The sequence below is a fragment of the Nyctereutes procyonoides genome, unplaced genomic scaffold (assembly GCF_905146905.1).
Source record: "Nyctereutes procyonoides isolate TBG_1078 unplaced genomic scaffold, NYPRO_anot_genome, whole genome shotgun sequence".
NCBI classification, from domain to species: Eukaryota; Metazoa; Chordata; class Mammalia; order Carnivora; family Canidae; genus Nyctereutes; species Nyctereutes procyonoides.
In genome coordinates this window covers 18374266-18393260 of record NW_026575122.1, presented here as the reverse complement: position 1 = coordinate 18393260, position 18995 = coordinate 18374266, and the positions used below count along the sequence as shown (strand labels likewise).

The 18995-nt window shown below is 41.0% G+C and overlaps 1 protein-coding gene across 1 annotated transcript in view; it reads left to right on the top strand.

Moving 5' to 3' along the window:
- Positions 1-2711: 2711 nt before the first annotated feature.
- Positions 2712-18995, top strand: part of EDNRA (endothelin receptor type A) — a 57266-nt gene continuing 40982 nt past the window's right edge. Inside the window, exons 1-2 of the mRNA XM_055336280.1 lie at positions 2712-2910; positions 6880-7362. Coding sequence (XP_055192255.1) covers positions 6946-7362 — 417 coding nt within the window. The 5' untranslated portion in view covers positions 2712-2910; positions 6880-6945. The remainder of the gene's footprint in view (positions 2911-6879; positions 7363-18995) is intronic.

Below are 18995 nucleotides of genomic sequence, written 5' to 3'. Positions count from 1 at the left end.
AAACAGATTTAAATCTATTGAAGTCATTTTCCCCAAAGCAGAGAAGACAAGAATATAAATCTCTAAAAACTAAGGAAAGTTTGTGTTGTTCTCACCTAAAATGAGGCAATCCCAATCCCTTACAAAGGCAGATCTATGCTGGTGATCCAGATAAAAAGATCTTTGTTAGAAGAAGCAGTAAATTTATTTTATGAACGTGTAGGGTAGATAAACAGGTAATATATAGAGGCAGATTTCATATCAATGTCAGGAAGAATTTTTTGTATGGCAAACTATATATAATATAAATTTATCACTTTAACCATTTTTAAGCATACAGCTGTGGCATTAAGTACATTCATATTGTTGTGCAACCATCACCACCACCACCATCTACCTCCAGAACATTTCCATCCCAAACTGACACTCTGAAACACATTAAATAGTACATCCTCAGGTCTCCCCCAAGACCAGTCCATGGCTACCACCGTACCATTTACTGTGTCTGATTTTGACTACTACTCTAAAGCACTTCATATAAGGAAAATCACACGATAGCTGTCCTTTTGCATCTGGCATGGTTCACTTAACATAATGTCTTCAAGTTTCATCTACATTGTAGCATGTATCAGAATTTTACTCTTTTTTAAGACTGAATAATATTTCATTTTATGCATGTGTGTATGCTACATTTTGTTTATCCATTCATCCATAGATGGACATTTGGGTTATTTCCATCTTTTGACTATTGTGGATAATGCTGCTATGAACATAGGTATTCACATACCTGGTTTTATTGACATTGGGTATATACCCAGAAATAGAACTTGTTGGATCATACATACATCATACATACGTACATAATTAATACAGTAATTTTATGTTTAATTGTTTGAGGAACTGCCATACTGTTTTCCAAGCTACTGCACTATTTTCCATTCCCTGAGCTGAAGGTAGATGCTTAACCAACTGAACCACCAAGGCACAGCCAGAGAAGGAACTTTTAATAACTAGACCTGTGCCACCGTGGGGTGAGCTGTTCCCAGGATGTAGGGACTGATTAATGTGCTCTACCAAAGACTGGATAGACTAACATGTTCAGTTATGCAAGTTGTGCACTGTCCAAGTGTGTCTGGTTGCAGGGTGAGTAGGGACTAAAATCCAGCACATGTTTCATATTCCAAGGTGTGAACCCTGGTGTAGAACTGCCTCTTCTGGAAGGAAGCAATAATTTTTTCTTCTCTGGAAATACTGCCAGCTTGCCAAGCCATATGCTTGAAAGGGGACCTTTTTTTCCATGAAAACTAAGGCATCCATTTATGGAAGCTATCAGTTATCTTGACTGACTGACCCTCTGTCATGAGAAAGCTGTAGATAGAATAGATTAATGCGCAGGATAATACCTAGTCCAGTTGGACTACATGACTGTTAAGGCCTCATTCAATGATGATATTCTGTGCATCTCTCTGATTATTTTACAAGATGCCCTCTTAAACTTCTTTGCACACCTTGCATTGACAGGTGGAGGCAATATCCCCTCACCTTGAATCTGTGACCAGTGACTGCTTCATAATAGTGTTCTACAGAAGTGACACTGTACCAATTTCCAGGCCAGACCTTAAGAAACTGGCAGCTTCACATCCCAACTCTTTGGACACTCCTTCTTGGAACCGGGCCACCATGCTGTGAGGAAGCCTAAACCACTTTGTAGAGAGACAAACGTGGAGGAAAACCAACACTCATCACCAAGTGAGTGAACTGCCTTGCAAGTTGGAGCCTCCAGCCCCAGCAAAGATGAGCTGTCCCTGCCAAGCCCTGCTCAGATTGCAGAATGATGAGTAAGGTAAGTGACTGCTGTTGTTTGAAGCCACAACTGTCTTGGGGTGATTTTATTTAGCTGTAATAGATAAGCAGAACAGTCCGTATGTAATGTTACCAGCACTCCAAACTCACGTTTCCATAATATGTCTCATAGCAGCAGCACATTAAGCTACTCCAAGGGAGAACTTTCTCTAAGGAGCCCTCAAGTTTTTCTCCAATGTCACGGGCAATGGCCTTTGTCCCTCACCTCCTCTCCCACTCCGCAATTTAGGATAAAACTCTCTATTATAGAAAGATTCTGAGACCTACCTTCTGCAGTGTCTGCACCCCTCAGAGTTTGGATTTCTTGAGGAATCCAAAGTTTCTCTGAGCCACAGGCTGGACCCTTCCACAGACTCTCCTGCCTTGCCCTGGAGTGGTGTGGAGCCTTGGGGTGCAGGCTTCTAGGAATGGGATCAAAGCAACACTTGATCAGTCCACTGCTGAGTTGGCTCTTTCACTTGCCACAAGCTTAAGAAGGGGGGCAGACAAGGCAAGCCAAGGGCGGGGACGTGCAGCCCCCCCCGCCCCCCCAGCAGCTCCCTTCCACTCGGGCTCCATCTGTAGTCCTCCCCTCTCGGATCAAACCGGCCTGCGCCCGCAGCGAAGGGAACGGGTTTTCAGCAGGGCCTCCCTCGGTTCTGGGTCTTGCCTGTTGCCGAACGCCCTTCACTTGGGGAGCGAAAGAGTTAAGCCCCTCGCCCCCGGGGCCTGGAGGGGGCGGCGGCCGGGTGCGGTCTGGGGGGCAGGCCCGGGGGGGGGGGGTGCGGGGGGCGCTGCTGCGGCCCCGGGGCCGGGCCGACGGTCGGGGAGCGCGGCGCGCAGGGGGCCGGCCGCGCGGGGGCGTGTCCCCTGGAGTCTCCCGCGAGCTCGGCGCGCGCGCAGTCGTCCCCGTGGTCCGGCGGCCGCGCACAGCGGGCGAGAGGCTCGGTCCGCCGGCGGCCGCTGCGGCTCCGGGAGCTCCGGCGGGAGCGGGGCGGCGTGGGAGCCGGGCCGTGCAGCACCAGCGCTCGGCGGCGCTTCCTCGGGCGGCGCGCGGACCGGGCGGCTGTCGCCCCGCCGAGCCCCACGGTCGGTGCACCTCTTCCCGTCGGGGAGCGGGGGGGGGGTGGCCCTAGGAGGACAGCCGGGCGCCCCGCAGCCTGGCGCCCCCGCCCCGGGGCTGCCCCCCACCTGCCCGGGGCGCGCGGCGGGGCGGCGGGGGCTGCGGACCGGCCTCCGCAGGCGGGATTCGGCCTCAGGGCTCTGCCTGGGGCTCCCTGTCCCCGACGCTGCGAGAGCGTTGAGGAGCCTCACGCCCTCGGCGGCGGCCCCGCGGCGGCTGGTGAGGTTCCCTCGCAGCCTTTGCTCGCTCCGCGCGCGCCCGGGCCGCGCCGAGGGCTGGAGGGCAGGAGGGCGCGGGGCCGCGGGGAGGGCAGGGGGGCAGGCGGGCGCGGGGAGGGCAGGCGGGCGCGGGGCAGCGGGGAGGGCAGGCGGGCGCGGGGCCGCGGGGAGGGCAGGGGGGCAGGCGGGCGCGGGGAGGGCAGGAGGGCGCGGGGCCGCGGGGAGGGCAGGGGGGCGCGGGGCCGCGGGGAGGGCAGACGGGGGCAGGCGGGGAGGGGCGCGCCGGGGTCGGGGGACGCCCTCCTTCAAAGGGCACTTGTTGCGTTTCACGTGCGGAACACCCGGGCTGCGTGTAGATCTCCAGCCTCTGCGGACACCACCCTGGGGCAGTTCCCGGACAAGTCGGCGGCCGGCGGGGTGGGGGGCATATCAAAGTCGGGCGTCGTCCGGAAGGACAGAGCAGAGCCCGCGGCAAACTAGTAAAAGTTCTAGTTTATTTGTTTGGCTTCCCCCCCCCGCCCCCCCTCCCCTCCTCGTGTTGCTGTTCACGGCTTTCCCCCCACCTCGTAGCACCCCCCCGCCGCCTTAACTATGGAGAAACACCTTGGCAATCGTTTCAGTAAATTACCTGCTTTAAATTTATGCCATTTCGGTAAGATTGGAATTTCCAAATTACTAATTACAGGCGATCTTTAATCCTAAAAATCCAAGATGTTAAATGCTTACGGTGTAAGCCTAAGGATTCAGTCCTCTTCCTCAGTAACAGCTTTTGAACTCCACCAAATCCTCAGCCCCCAAATATGAAGAAGGCTGAATCTACAGCCCTTGGGCTGAACCCAAGAAGCTTCACTAGAGCTGGGTCTAGTGACTGAGGGTTTCAAGCACAGCATGACTTAGATCCATGGATTGGGCTACAGATTCATGCCTGGAGTAACATGTATTTGAGAGGCCTTTTTTGTTGTTGTTTGTTTTATTGTATTTTTCACCCAATGATAACATGATACCCACGCATCTTTGCCAAGTATCCCTTAGCCCTGCTGCTTAATACACGTAGAGGGGAATCCCTGGGTGGCTCAGCGGTTTAGCGCCTGCCTTTGGCCCAGGGCACAATCCTGGAGTCCCGGGATCGAGTCCCGCGTTGGGCTCCCAGCATGGAGCTTGCTTGTCCCTCCACTTGTCCCTCCGCCTGTGTCTCTGCCTCTCTCCTTTCTCTCTATCATAAAAAATAATAATAATAATAATAAAATACACGTAGAGAGCTGATGGAGATGTCATCAGAAATGATGTGCTCGCGGAGGAAGGAAAGTGGTTTTGATGGTTTTGAGGGTCACTAGCTCACCTCACACCTTGATAAGAACCCACAGCCTTGGCCTCCTTAGCTCCTACATCAACAGCCGACCAAGCAAACCAGCATGCTAATGTTCAACCACTAGTAGTACCTTTCCCCAGTCTCATAACGCCCATGATAGCCAGATCAGTTCACTAAATACTCTCCTAGTGGACTCTGCTGGGCAAAGAGCCACTTCGTTTCCAGGAAAGGCCTTCTTTCTCTTATTTTTTAAGGAAACATTGCTGAAGGGTCCATTCCAACCTGGAAACTGGGAGGCTTTAGCCATCAAATAGCACAAGGTATTGAAGGATTTCTTTTCTCCCATATCTGTGATCTGAAACGGAGAATGATGATATGCTTTGTTCTTAGAGTCCTGGTCTCCACTGTGGAATGCAAGTAGTGGCACTTCGTAGGTCTGTCAACATTCAGTCAGATATTTACTCCAAACTGTAAAAAGCAGGAAACCACTGCAAACTACTTGTAATTAGGCAGAGCAAAGAGAGGCATTATACCTGTCCTGCCACTTCTTGATCACGAAGCCTTAACTTCTTCAAGACTCATTTTCCTCACAGTTAAAATGGGAATATTGCCCCTGCCTACCTAGAGTTGTAAAGCTCAAGTCAGATAACAGGTGCATACATAATAAGCTATTAATATACATACGATGTCATTATTGTTTCAGGTTCCTGTGAAAAACCTCAGGGAAGGCAAAAGTATATGGTATTTGCACCTTGTACTTACTTCAGACCTTCCGTACGACCTGAATAAATCTTATTTCATCTACTTATTGTCGAAACCTAAGCTCTGTTGGTTTCCCAAGATAACTGTCCAAATTCTTAAGAGTGGTCAATACCAACCATAAATAGATCAAAAAATGGGACACAATTTTTAAAAATTAAATTATGACCTGGGCATATAAATCATAGACACATGCCATTGCATTAATGATCTTACGGTCTTCATTTAAAGAATCATTAAAAACTCACAGAGAAGAAAATTCACAAAATATTTAAAGGGGAAGAGCCATTTTTTAAAATTTACCTTTGATTGCTGTGTGACCAGCAACTCCCTCAATTACCCCAGCATCTTTACTTTAAGGATTGAAGTAGAAGTCTAGACTTTCTGAACAAGAAGGGCCACTTGGCTCTCTGCAAGTCACTTAAGCAGAAACAACAAATGATCTTTTGAAAACATGTAATCACCCTCTCGAGTCTATTGTTTCATCGAAGCTCTGGAACTTCCGCTGAAACATTTTGGGCCCTAAGACTGCTAAGAATGAGTGATGGTGTGGTCCAGTGGCTAAATGCTCAGGATCAGAGTCAGACTAACCTGCCTGATAATCAGCCTTGCCACTACCAGCTGTGGACTTAACAGGCTACTTGCCTTTACTGAGCCTCTGGTTCCCAATGTTTATAATGGAACTAATCGTGTATCACAGGACCATGGGATACATTAGAGAGCATCTTGCATGTGAAGTACTCAGTGCAGTGGGAGTTATAAATGTAGCTGTATAGGATGTTTAAAAGAGCACATGGGACAGATGTCCCTTGGAAAGCCGAATACTGTACCTGGCCTGAAAAAGCCATTACTCCCAGTTTCACTCATTGGCAAATATCATGATAATGATCTCTGAGGAATGGAAAAGGAAAAAAGTTCCAGTCAGGTGGAGTATACACATCAATCACCAAGATTTTCAGTAAAATAAATATCTTGTCTTTGTCAATTATGTAATTTTTCATTGAAACTAAGATATTGTTAAAGGTATTGATGGAGTTAACCAGAGTTCTGATTTTTAAAAGAGCGTTTTATAACACTTTAAACTTGGCTACGTGTGCTACATTTTATTCTCACGTTCATTATCATGTGCCAAACGGAACACATTTTGGAATATTAAATTGTTAATTACAGAATTGGTTAATTTTTAGTCTTAATACCATGTGCCTTCTACTTGGCAAATAATGCCTTTTCTCTTCCATTAATAAGTGACATTTTGTAACTCTTGAAGATTTTTGTAACTCAGGTTCTTATCAGCCTAGTTGAAACAGAGAGAAAAAAGTAACTTTTATCTACTAAAGGAAAAACTGGCATATCCTCATCCATATCATAATCTAGATAAAAGTATAGCTATGGATGGAGATGAGGGAGGGAAAGAGGAGAAGGCAGAGAGGCAGAGGGACAGAGACTGAGATAGAGAATTTGCCATAATGGAGCTTTTGTCTTCTCTCTCTCTTTTTTTTTCCTGCCATGAGATAACCTGACACAGATTATTTTATCTAATTACCAAATATATACTACTTTTTACTTGAAGTAGTAAATAATCATTGACTATAATTTTATTGGCAGCTGGACTTTGTAACCAAGATTATTTTTCCTCCTTTCTTTTCCAGGTGAAAAAAAAAAGTGTGGGTATAAAGGCAACGCAATAAGAACCCTTTCCTCAGATTTGCATCACGATGGAAACCTTTTGTCTCAAGGTGACCTTTTGGGTAGCGCTGGTTGGATATGTAATCGGTGATCATCCTGAGAGCTACAGCACAAACCTAAGCACTCCAGTGGATTTCACCACTTTTCGTGGGACAGAACTCAGCTTCCTGGTCACCACTCATCGACCCACTAATTTGGCCCTACCTAGCAATGGCTCAATGCACAGCTATTGCCCACAGCAGACTAAGATTACTTCAGCTTTCAAATACATTAACACTGTGATATCTTGTACTATTTTCATCGTGGGAATGGTGGGGAATGCAACTCTGCTCAGGATCATTTACCAGAACAAGTGTATGAGGAATGGCCCCAACGCACTGATAGCCAGCCTTGCCCTTGGAGACCTTATCTATGTGGTCATTGATCTCCCTATCAATGTGTTTAAGGTAGGAAGTAACCATGAATATATTTGCAGGTTTGAACATATGCTCTGATTCCACAGTAAGAGAGTTGCTGCAGACCTTTGGAATTTTAGTCCATGTTTTTACTGAAAGTGATTTCTGCAACCTTCAAACTCTGTGGCATTTAAAATTTTTATCATTAGTTAAATGTTACATTCACCTGGTAACTCAGTTGTTAACAAAATCCGATTTCTGGGATGACTATTCAAAGTCATGGTCTTTAACGAAGCAGATTCTTATGCCAGCCCTCAGCTTGCTGAGTGGATGGGCAATCTTGGGAAGCAACTGGATTTTTCTGAGATTTGGTTTGCAGGGTGAGATCTACTGAGCCCAGGTAGTACTTACAATGAGTATCTCTTCAGTTGTCATTACCTTTGTAAGGTGCTGCCGTTCAGCAGCCAAATATCCATGGTACATCTTGAAGTGAAAAGTACCTATTTTCTTTTGACTATCTGGATTGATGATGGAAGCCAAAGGGCATGCTAGCTTACCTCAGTGACCTGGGTGACTTAGAGACGACGGGGTCCACGTGTTCGCGGGCTATTGCTAACCTTGTTGAACAGTGTCACTAAAGCTCTTTAAAACAGGCATCTGTTTATTGTCACCCCCTTCGTTTTCTTTGGTATATGCAGTTTTTATGAAGGAACCACTGTGTGTCCAACCCTGAGTGAGGAAGGAAGGATTCTGAGACAAATTAGACAAGGTTGGGGCTTCAGCGGGAGAGGTAGATAACCCACTGTCGCTGTGATCACCTCACCTCAGGGACTGCTTAGTATCAAAAAAAACTCAAGCCAGAAGGAGTTAGGTATTTCATATTTGGTCTAGCGGTTATGAGGGAAAATGGTTGTAGGAATCCAAATAACCTAAAATTCAAGGGAAATCATGTGGTCTGTGCCAGATGTTACAAAATGTCTTTATTCTAAGCCCAGCCTTTATTTTTTTTCTTCTATGTATTATCCATAAGAACAAAGCTATTCTGAGCAATAATATTCTGCAATATGACTTTAAATGGCAAATTTTGTCTGAAGACCTGATAAATTTTAAGTAAGTCTTGCGGTTACACTTAAATGGCAAAATTATACTTGCCTGCCTATCAGGAAAAGCAGCCACACAGTGAAGTCCTAACAATATAGCCAAAAACAGTGATTACAATCTTGAATATTACAAATAAAAAACATTCCAGAATTACTCCAATATACTGTTTGCAAAATTGGGGAAGTTAGACAAAAATGATTTTAAAAAATATACCATATCTTTTCACAGAATAACATGAAAACATGTTTTTATTTGAGATTGTATTTATTTATTCATGAGAGATGCAGAAAGAGCAAGAGACACAGACAGAGGGAGAGGCAGGCTCCCTGCGGGGAACCCAAGGTGGGACTCAATACCAGGACCCTGGGATCACAACCTGAACCAAAGGCAGATGCTCAACCACTGAGCCACCCAGGTGCCCCGAAAACATACATTTTCTATTTGAACTTAAAATGGGATTTTAGAACTGAACTATGATGCAAAATGAAAATGTGTAAGTAACTTAAAATGTTTAGCACATGCTACAGAACTTTAATTTTTTGAAGGTTATTCATTTTTTCTTTATGAAATATTACATGTAAATACTTGACTTTCTCATGATATCTTTCTTTAATAATAGATTTAAAATCTTTATATGACTCTTATTCAAAATTTGGCTCCAGTCAAAAATATAAAATACAAAAAATACAAAATACAAATACAAAAATACAAAAAATACACTGTAGAGTATCAAATGTTGATTATTCACACATATACACTAGTTACCCAACCCAGCAGGGCTCAGGAGAATAATTATCTCTGAATTAACTATTCCCATTTGACCATTTGCAAAGAAACTTTTTGGAAAGTCATTATCTACAACTGCTGGGCAGGAGACTTCCTTATCTCTTTGAGGTGCCACCTGCCAATCACTAGACTAAATGTCATTTGTATTCCATAGCAACATTTGAAATCAGATCATCTGGAATATCTCCAATTGGTGAAAAAATCAAATAAAACTTTGTTTTACCTTCATATAACAATGGATAATAACTTAGACGTCCTCATTTGACCATATGATTCATTCTTCCCTCTTGGGAATCCAATGCTTAATATATTTTATTGTAGTTCTAAATAATGTGGACACTTTGACAGTTTTTACACCACAGGAGTAACTTTGTGTAGTTTCTGGTTTTCTAAAACTCATGTAATGAGTCATTTAATCAATATTCATTTTAGGAAGTAAATCTTTTGAGTTAAAAAATATATATAAGCTTTAGTTATTTTAATCTTCTTCCAGAGGAAAAGAAGAAAACATGCGAGTAAGCTAGAAAGCCTCACAGTATTGGGGGGTTATTCCTACTCATTCTGTCAGTCTCTTCTCTAAGTTAGGAGACCATAAGATGATGCAGTTTCCCTGATTTCTGCCCAGGACAGTCCAGGGAAATCCTTCCAAGCAATGTGAGCTCTGGGCCCTCATGCCTTTTGTTGGCAGCTGCTCCTGCTTTAAGATTCTAATGCTTTGGAGCCTCACATATCAGACCTGTGGATTCCTCTGACCATGGCAAGCTGCCCTGTGTTGCAGGACAAAGTAGCAGCTGTCCATCTCACTTTACCATTTTGTTTGGTACTGAGTGGCTCTTGATGGTCTGTGAACAGGGAAGAAGGGGTCATTCTACACCTGATTTCCAAAAGTTTCCTAATTGATCTATCTTCAGACCAGCCTCTACTGGTCTTCACTTCCACCTACTGAGTGTTGCTTTAATAAAAAACACCAAAAAGTTCACATGTATGGTATTCAAGATCTTCCCTACTCTGACCACACTTCACCTACTTCTTACCAGCTCCCAATATGTATACACAGCTCTGGTCAAAAATGCCATCACTACCCCAAAGTAAATAACATTCTCAGAGAGGCTACATCTAGTCACTGAATGACTGCTGCTGAAGCATATATAGATCCTAAATGGGAAAAAATGAGCCTGGAGATATATGTTGCAGAGAGAAGAAATAAGCCAAAAAGTAGAGAGAGACTCCTCTGGCCCTGGCTTATACCTGCACACACAGGTAAGCTCCCTGGTAATACAATCAGAAAGTCTGAGACAATAAAATGTAAAGCAGAAGGAATCAAAGGAAGCAAATAAATGCCACTTACCTTGTTGGTTTTGGAGCATATAAGGGCCTTCCAAATGGCAGTGTTGAAGAAAAGATTGCTAAGTTTATCAAAGGATTAACTCTAATTTTTAGTTATGCAAAAAGCAGAACATCAGTAATTACATGAGAAGACTAACAAAAACAGGAGAGAGGAGGGAGTTACAGACTCCTTCAAATATACACACTTGTAACCTAAACTGATGATGGATTTGATTTGTCAAGAAATTGAATTTTCTCATACATGAATTTTCAAGAAATGCACAAACTTAGCCAGTAAATTAATCTGTATATAAGTTGTTTACATTCACTATAATGGCAAAAACAATTTAAACATTGTATCTGTGTTTAGGGTCTCAACCTCCAATTACTAAATGCCAAAATATATTAGAAGTACAGAATCCAATAACTGTACTCTGTAATGATTCATGAGATTCTGTTAATGCCCTGAAGTGTTATCTATAGGAAGATGGATTATAATTTTGAATACAGTGAAAACCCTAAAAATGATGTTTGTGCATGGGTAAGCCAAAGTTTGCCATCATGTACTTTTAGGATAACAGTTCACCCATACGTGCACATGGATATGCTCATAAACCACTGTACCTCAGCCCAATCAGTAGAAACAGGAATGTGGGGAAACATGTTTATGACAGAAGTAGATTGGAGAGGGTTAGAATGATGGCCCATGAAAGAGAGAAGAAGGTAAGCCCAAAGGCTAGCATAGAAATCTCTGATGTGCATAGCTGGGAGTTGAAACCAGTGATGTCGTAGATAATACTGTAGGTGAATGAGGTCTCCATTCAGTGTGTGGGGTAAAAGCTAACTAGCCAGTGACAGACTCCAATAACTGATTGTTGGTTACTAATTTGGTCCACTCTAAGAATCCACCTCTTATTGAGGACAACAATGAAAAATAAACAAATACAATTTCTGTTTGAAATTATCAGGAATATTTTGCAATGGAAAATCAAGACTCAATATGTTGCTCTGGCAGAGGATCTGAGCAATGTGGAAACCAGAGATGTTCACTTAGAGCCAGTTATCTCCATGTTCACACAGCCTTTGACATCTTGTGCAACTGGAATCCATTCTTTTTTGGGGCAGCCATACAAAAGTTGTTTCTTGACACATCAGATCACCAAGGCAACTCCTGTCTCAAAAATAAATGGCCACAACTTATGGATTGTGTGTCTCAAACAAAGTAGTTAGTTGTTCAATAAGTGCTTATTGATATGATCTGATTTATTAGGGTCTTTACTGTTAAAATTAACTTCTAATCAGATTTCCCAGAGATCTTCAAGTTAAAATATTGATGGTGATGACGATAATGATGATAATTTGTCACAGGAAATCTCCATTTATGTACAAGATACAGGATATTACCCATGGTAATATTCCCCCAAATTGATCAAATTATTCACCAAATTATTGCATATATGATAACAGTGGTGTTTTCCTTTTACTCCTCATCAAACAAATAAAAGCAGATCTTTCTCATGCACTCCAGTAATAGTGCTATAACCATAAAATTAGGAATAAAAACTGTATTCCCTGAATTTTGCAAAAAAAAAAAAAAATGTGTCCCTTGACTAAGATCTCTGCCCGTTGCATCCCAGCTAAACATTTCCTGTGGGGTGGCTCTGACCCTGCCTTCCCTCCTGGCACTTCTCTGCACACTTTCCCTCCATTCACTCTAGCTTAACCTTGCCTGTCTGAGAATAAATACCAAGATGATCTTTCTACCTGGCATATTTTTCCTCATGCCTCTTCCAACTTATCCCACTTGATTCTTCAGATCTCCACCTAAACGTTTATCTTTGGCAAGTATCTATGACCCAAACTGGGTTATTGCCTTTCTGACGTGCTCCCATGACACCCTCTATTAACTCTGAAAGAGCATTTAACATATACTTGACTGTCTTTGCCAGTTCACTTGCCTGTCTGCCCCACTAGACTGCAAGACTGTTGAGGCAAGCTGCCATCATTCTCATTTATCATTGTATCTCCTGTATCCAGCATTGTACCCAACTTAAAAAGCATTTGATGAATGAGTAAAATAAGAAAATATACTACTTGCTTCTATGAGAATGTTTTTCCTCCCATACAATTCCAGATCTAAAAGCTGACTAGCTTTAATTTATTGAATTTCTACTTTTTTCCTACAAACCAGGAATGTCTCAGACTCCATAAATCTGAGAGAAATGTGTGCAAAGCAGAGCAGCACATAACAGGATCATTTTCCCACTCTGCCTTTGTCTGGACATTGTGTTGTTTACCTTCCACTGTCTGGCACATACAATCAATTGAAGTCTTTTTTCAAGGTTTCTGAGCAATATGCATTCTTTGAGCACACTTGGATTTGTGATTTGGATTGAAATATTAAACCTACAAGTGATTTGGAATATCAAAATGAGCATTCATATTACGCTCTTTAGAGAACAGGAAATAGGTTGAGTTTATAGCATTGCTAAGACATATGTGCATTGCAAAAGTTCGTTATGCTAACTAGCTGATTTTAGAGTATCTGTACACATAAAATGACAGAGTGATAAATTTATTACCCAATTTGCTGTTTGTTACAAGGAAGTTGCTTGTCTGGAAAGGCTTCAGAGCCCTCTCCAACTCTACCTCCCATTCTGACTTTTCGTTTCCTGTGTCTGGGAACCTCATTGCTTTCTCTCATGATCATATTAAGTAATTATTCTCATGTGAGGTTACCCTGCTAACCCTCAGCATTTGGCTCACAGCACAGTTATTCCTACTTTAGGGGGATGGGAGATGGAAACCATCCATAACTGCAAGATTGTTCCCATGGCTAAGGAGGGAGAGATGGTTTCAGTCCTGTTCTCATTAGGAAGATGGTGAGATCTAAAGCAGCATGGCCAATGATATTCCTCCATCAAACACTTCAGCTCATAGAAGAGGCTGCTGTGTTCTAAATTTAACATAAAATAGGGAGGCATGAAAGTTTTACTTTTGAGAAACAATTTTCACATGATAAACTATGTGTATGTGTAAATGTTGCACAGCTTCAAGCACTGGGATCGATAAAAGATATTTGGGTGATTTCATTTTGAAATATTTCTATGGTGTCTTCATCTCATAAGTTGCTAGGATATGAATGTTATTTCTTTATCATATAAGCTTATATAGTTGGTAGAAACAGTGTGGGCACTAAAATGAGAGGATGGGGAATCAACTTTACTGTTTCTGAAGTTGATTCTAAGACTAGAGTGTTTATGTAAGGACTGTTCTAAGAAATTCTGTCAAAATAAATTTGATATACTGAAAAAAAAATGTGATATAGTGCCAGAAATTCTACAACTGCTTTCTGGAGCTACCATATTCTCCCGGGAGTTAGAATAACTGCTTTCTATAGCTACAATTTTATTTTTAACTAGCTCTAGCTTTTCTTGGAAAAACTTTACTACATTATAAAGTTAATGGTTGAAATTGAATTCAGTAAGAAGACTAAATGTAAATATCACTCAGTATTAATTTTTGGTAGCCTTATTTTTAAGCTTGAACATCAAAAATTTTATAAAACCATGTGCTCTGACATGTTTACTTAAATTTGGAAGATTTGAAGTCCCCAGTGTTCCTGGATTCAGGAAGCAAAGATCAAGTGTGCCCTCAGGAAGATTTAATACCATTCTTCTATGTGCAAAAAAAGAAGTTACTTTTAGAGTTTATATCTCTAGGAGTTTTGTTGACAATGTTTGCCATCTCAACTTTTAAAATAATTTACTTATAGAATAGAGCATCAGTAATGGAAGTTGGTCAGATCGTGCTTCTCATAACACTAATCCTAAACATAGGATCCCTATTATTTTTTTTTATCAAATTTTATACTAGAAGTTAATGGTGATGGCAGTGGATTGGCCAGTTGGTCATTCAGTGACATCAGATCTTTCTTCAAAAAAAAAAAAATCTTTCTTCTCTAAATGTTCTTCCTTTATTCATTCAATAGATATTTATTGAGTTCCTACTATATACCAGTCATTGAGAAAATAGCAGTGAAGAAAATCATCCTTGCCCTCATGGAGCTTACATTCTAATAGAAGAACAAGACAATAAGCAAGTGCAATAAGTAAATATATAGCATATGAGATAACTGCTAGAGAAAATTAAAATAGGAAAGAAAAATAGAAAGAAGGGGGGGAAGATATTAATTTCAGAGTGGGTGGCTAAAGAATGCCTCAATCAAGGTGACAGTTGAATAAAAACCTAAAACTTAAAAGGACCAAACTATGCCACTGTCTAAGGCAAGGGCATTCCAGCCAGAGGAAATGGCAAGTGCAAAGGCCCAGAGGCAGGAATGTGCCTGGAGGGTTAAAGGCCCAGCAAGGAAGCTATTGTGGTAAGCAGAAGGGAGAAAGTGGTATCATGAGGTCACAGGGATAGGCAGGCAGGGCATGTGATGGGGGGAAGCAGATAACATAGGGCCTAGTAATAAGGTAACCATATATTATATCCTTCAAACCAGGATACTTTGAGAGTGAAAGGAGATACTGTCAATCATTGCATCTGGACAACAGGCATAAACCCAGATTGTCCTAAAAATACCAGGGAACATGGTCACCCTACCTGTACATCTTTATAAAGCCCTTATCCTTTTCCTCAGAGTGAGATGGAAAGCTTTTAGACAGTTAAGCACAGATGAGTGACATGATTTGGCATTCTGGCTACCGCATGGAGTAGCACATCCTGAATCAACGAGGGAAAAATATAAAATCTTAAAATACATTAGAACATAGGAATAGTGTTACCTGCAGCTTAACTAGTGTTTGCTTTGTGCCAGGCTAACTTATTCGATCCTCACAATAAACCTATGAAGCACTGCTGTGGCCTGAAAAATGAAGAAACTGAGATATTTAAGGGATTTCCTCAGGGTTACACAGCTGGCAAGTGGCAGAGCCAGGATTTGGATCCACTGTGATCTCAGAGACCATGCTGTTACACAAGCAGCCATACTGCTTCTGTCTCATATACCTCATAAGGCAAACTTTGCAGTCATCCAGATGCAATCCCTTGTATAGAACTATGTTTTCAAAGACTGTCTTCAAAGATCAAGTCAGACCCTTTTCTCTCCCCCATTAAATTCAACAGCTTCTTTAGTTGTTTATTTAAGACAGAAGTAGCACATCATAAAGGAAAATGTGTGCAATACAGAGATTGCTCTCCAGAATAGCATTTATGATGTAAATCTTGCAGATTACATTGGTACATCTGGTAAGCAGACTTCTGTATTCTATACTCATTGTCATGTCAGTGAGGTCAACCAACAGAAAAGAGCCAGAAAGTAAAATAATAAACTGAAAAGAAAGGTTGAGTTCTTGATGAACTGCTTACCTAGAAACATGCATCTGCTTACCTGCTCAGAGAGACACTTTTTACCAAATAGGTGTCGCACTCAGTTATTGCTGGGAAGGCTGGGCCATGTTTCTGTGAATATGAGACAGAAAATGAGTGTCTATGGCTAGCCCATAGTTTTATTTGGTGTGGAAACATCAGATTTTATTGATGAAACTAAATGCTGCATTCCTAGACTTTCCTTCCTAAGTTTAGTGGATGCACAAGAATTAGAAGGGGAGTGTGAAACACAATGGAGGACATTTGGGAATATGTCTCAACTGATATTTATTTATTTATTTATTTATTTATTTATTTATTTATTTATTTATTTGTGAGAATACACAGGAGAGATAGATAGATGATGATAGATAGATAGATAGATAGATAGATAGATAGATAGATAGATAGATAGATAGATAGAGGGAGAGAGAGGCAGAGACACAGGCAGAGGGAGAAGCAGGCTCCACGCATGGAGCCCGACCTGGGACTCGATCCCGGGTCTCCGGGATCATGCCCTGGGCTGAAGGCAGCGCTAAACCACTGAGCCACCTGGGCTGCCCTCAAATGATATTTAAAAATAAGTCAGAAATCCTCAATTTCAAAAAATTTACATATGAACTATATGCTTTGTGAACTGATGCCATTGACTGTAAAACTATATAGGGGCGCCTGGGTGGGCTCAGTCAGCTAAACATCCAACTCTTGATTTCAGCTCAGATCATGATCTCAGGGTTGTGAGATGGAGCATCACTTGGGACTCCAAGCTGGATGTGGAGCCTGCTAAAAATTCTGTCTCTCCTTCTCCCTCTGCCCCTCCCCACCGCTCTCTCCCTCCCCACCGCTCTCTCGTGCTCTCTCTCTCTCTCTCTCTCTCAAATAAGTAAATATTTAAGTAAATAATTTTAATACCCCTAATTATAAAAGCAACAAGTAAAGCAAGCAATTATTGAATATGTTAAAAACGTCCACAACCATTGTCTGTCAAAGTATGAAAGGTAATGGGCACACATCTCTGCCAAATACCAAGCACTGTACTATGTCTCATCCCACATGGGTTTTCTGTCTCATGAAGCAATTCTGCAGAATGTCTGTACCAAGAAAGAAAAAAAAAATCTCTGACTGTTGTGAACCTTTAACTTAATTCCATTAAAAAAGTCTAGAACACTCCAAAATTTCTCCTTTAAAATAATGTAATTTATGTCATAAACACTGTTTTATTTCTGTTGTTTTCCCAGATTTGTTTTTCCTCTGAAAATTAGGAAAACCTAAAACCTATGAAAATTAGGGGAATATTACATAATTTAAGAGCCATAATACTGTGTTAAGTTTTTAAAATTTTTATTGAAACATACATCCAGAAAAATGTACATGTCAGCTCCATGAACTTTCACGAAATGAACACATCTGCATAACCAGAATCAAGAAACAGAAGATTACCTGTTCCCAGAAGTCCCTCAGTCACTGACCACCCTAAATCCCAAGGCAACCATTTTCCTGACTCCTAATAGCATGAATTTGCCTATTTTTGTATTTAACATAAATGGAATCATATGATATATATTCTCCATATGGCTTCTTTTGCTCAACATTATGTTTGTGAGAGTAACTCACATTGTTGTGTTGTACCTTATTCATTCTCATAATTGTGTAGTACTTCCTTGTCTGAATATGCCACAATTTATTATCCACTCTACTGTATGTAGGCATTTAAATAGTTTCTAATTTGGAGCTAATAAGAATAGTGCTTGTTCTCATATACATTTTTGTATGCATACAGATGCTGAAATATATATATACATACATATATGACCTACATATGTATATAAAATATATGTAATACTTACACATCAACATAGATCTATAAAATATATATTCTAACATGAATATTGATTATATATCTTTAATATAAATTTTGATCAGTAATTTTGGAGGCATGGCAAGTTACCAAGGCATGGCACAGTATTAGGAATTAAGTACGATTTCTTAAATAGGAATTTTTTTCTAATTCTAAATGCTGTAAAGACCTGTGTGGCATTATGTGTGAATTTTGTTCATTGTAATTCTTTGCCTTGTAAGCAAATCTGTTAACTGCTTCCATAATGGATAATCCCCAAATCAACTCATACATTTGCTAAGTGTCTATAGAAAACATGAGTCTAGGATAACCATGACTTTAAGTGGCACACATTCTGTTTGAGAATACAAACATACACAATCAAGTTAGCCCAATGCCAGGGTAATTTTAAACTTTGGTGTTTGTTGCAGTTTTTGAGAGCACCAAACACATACACATGAAAAACATTTTGAATGCAAAACGCCTATTAACATTTTCTTTGAAAACAGAAACACTGTCATTTCTCCTTCTCCCAAAATAATATATGCAGCTAAAACAAAATTATTCAAATTAATTTCAAGAGCTACATAAATAAAATTAGGTTTCAGCATTTTCCATTATGGCTATAGTAAATGGTTATTTATTTTAAAATGTTAAAACACACCATGAAACACAGATTTAAAAACCATGATTGCAGACAGTAAATGTTATGAGAGTTTAAGTTGAATTGATGAAATTCTCCACACAATCTCCCTGAGGTTAATTTTGTTAAATGACATACCTTGTGTTTGTTGCTAGGTAAAACTTGGAGGTTTAATTGTAATCTGGTTACTACATTATATATATACTACATATATATAGTACCTTATACTAAAATAAGATTGGTAAGGGAGGGTTGCTGTAGAAATTTACTAAGTTGGTCGCTTCTGAAACAGAATAAAATCCTTCTTAATGTCATCCACAAAATTTGTGGAACATCCCTAAAAAGAAATTGTATTCGTCAAAACCACTGGCTCAATTTCAAATGGAACTTACAGTGGTCTTACAATGCATATAATACGTACTCTAAGAAGGGATCAAGAAATATATGAAATGTGTGAGCGCTGGGTTATGAAATCTTATGAATATGCATTTAAACTTAGTGATTTGTTGAAACTTTTCCTGCTTTTCGTTCCAAGGAAATAATTATCTTCACAGTAATATTTTCATTGGTGTTATGGAATGACCTTAAAATTGCCTCCAGCTCCTGGACCATCATAAA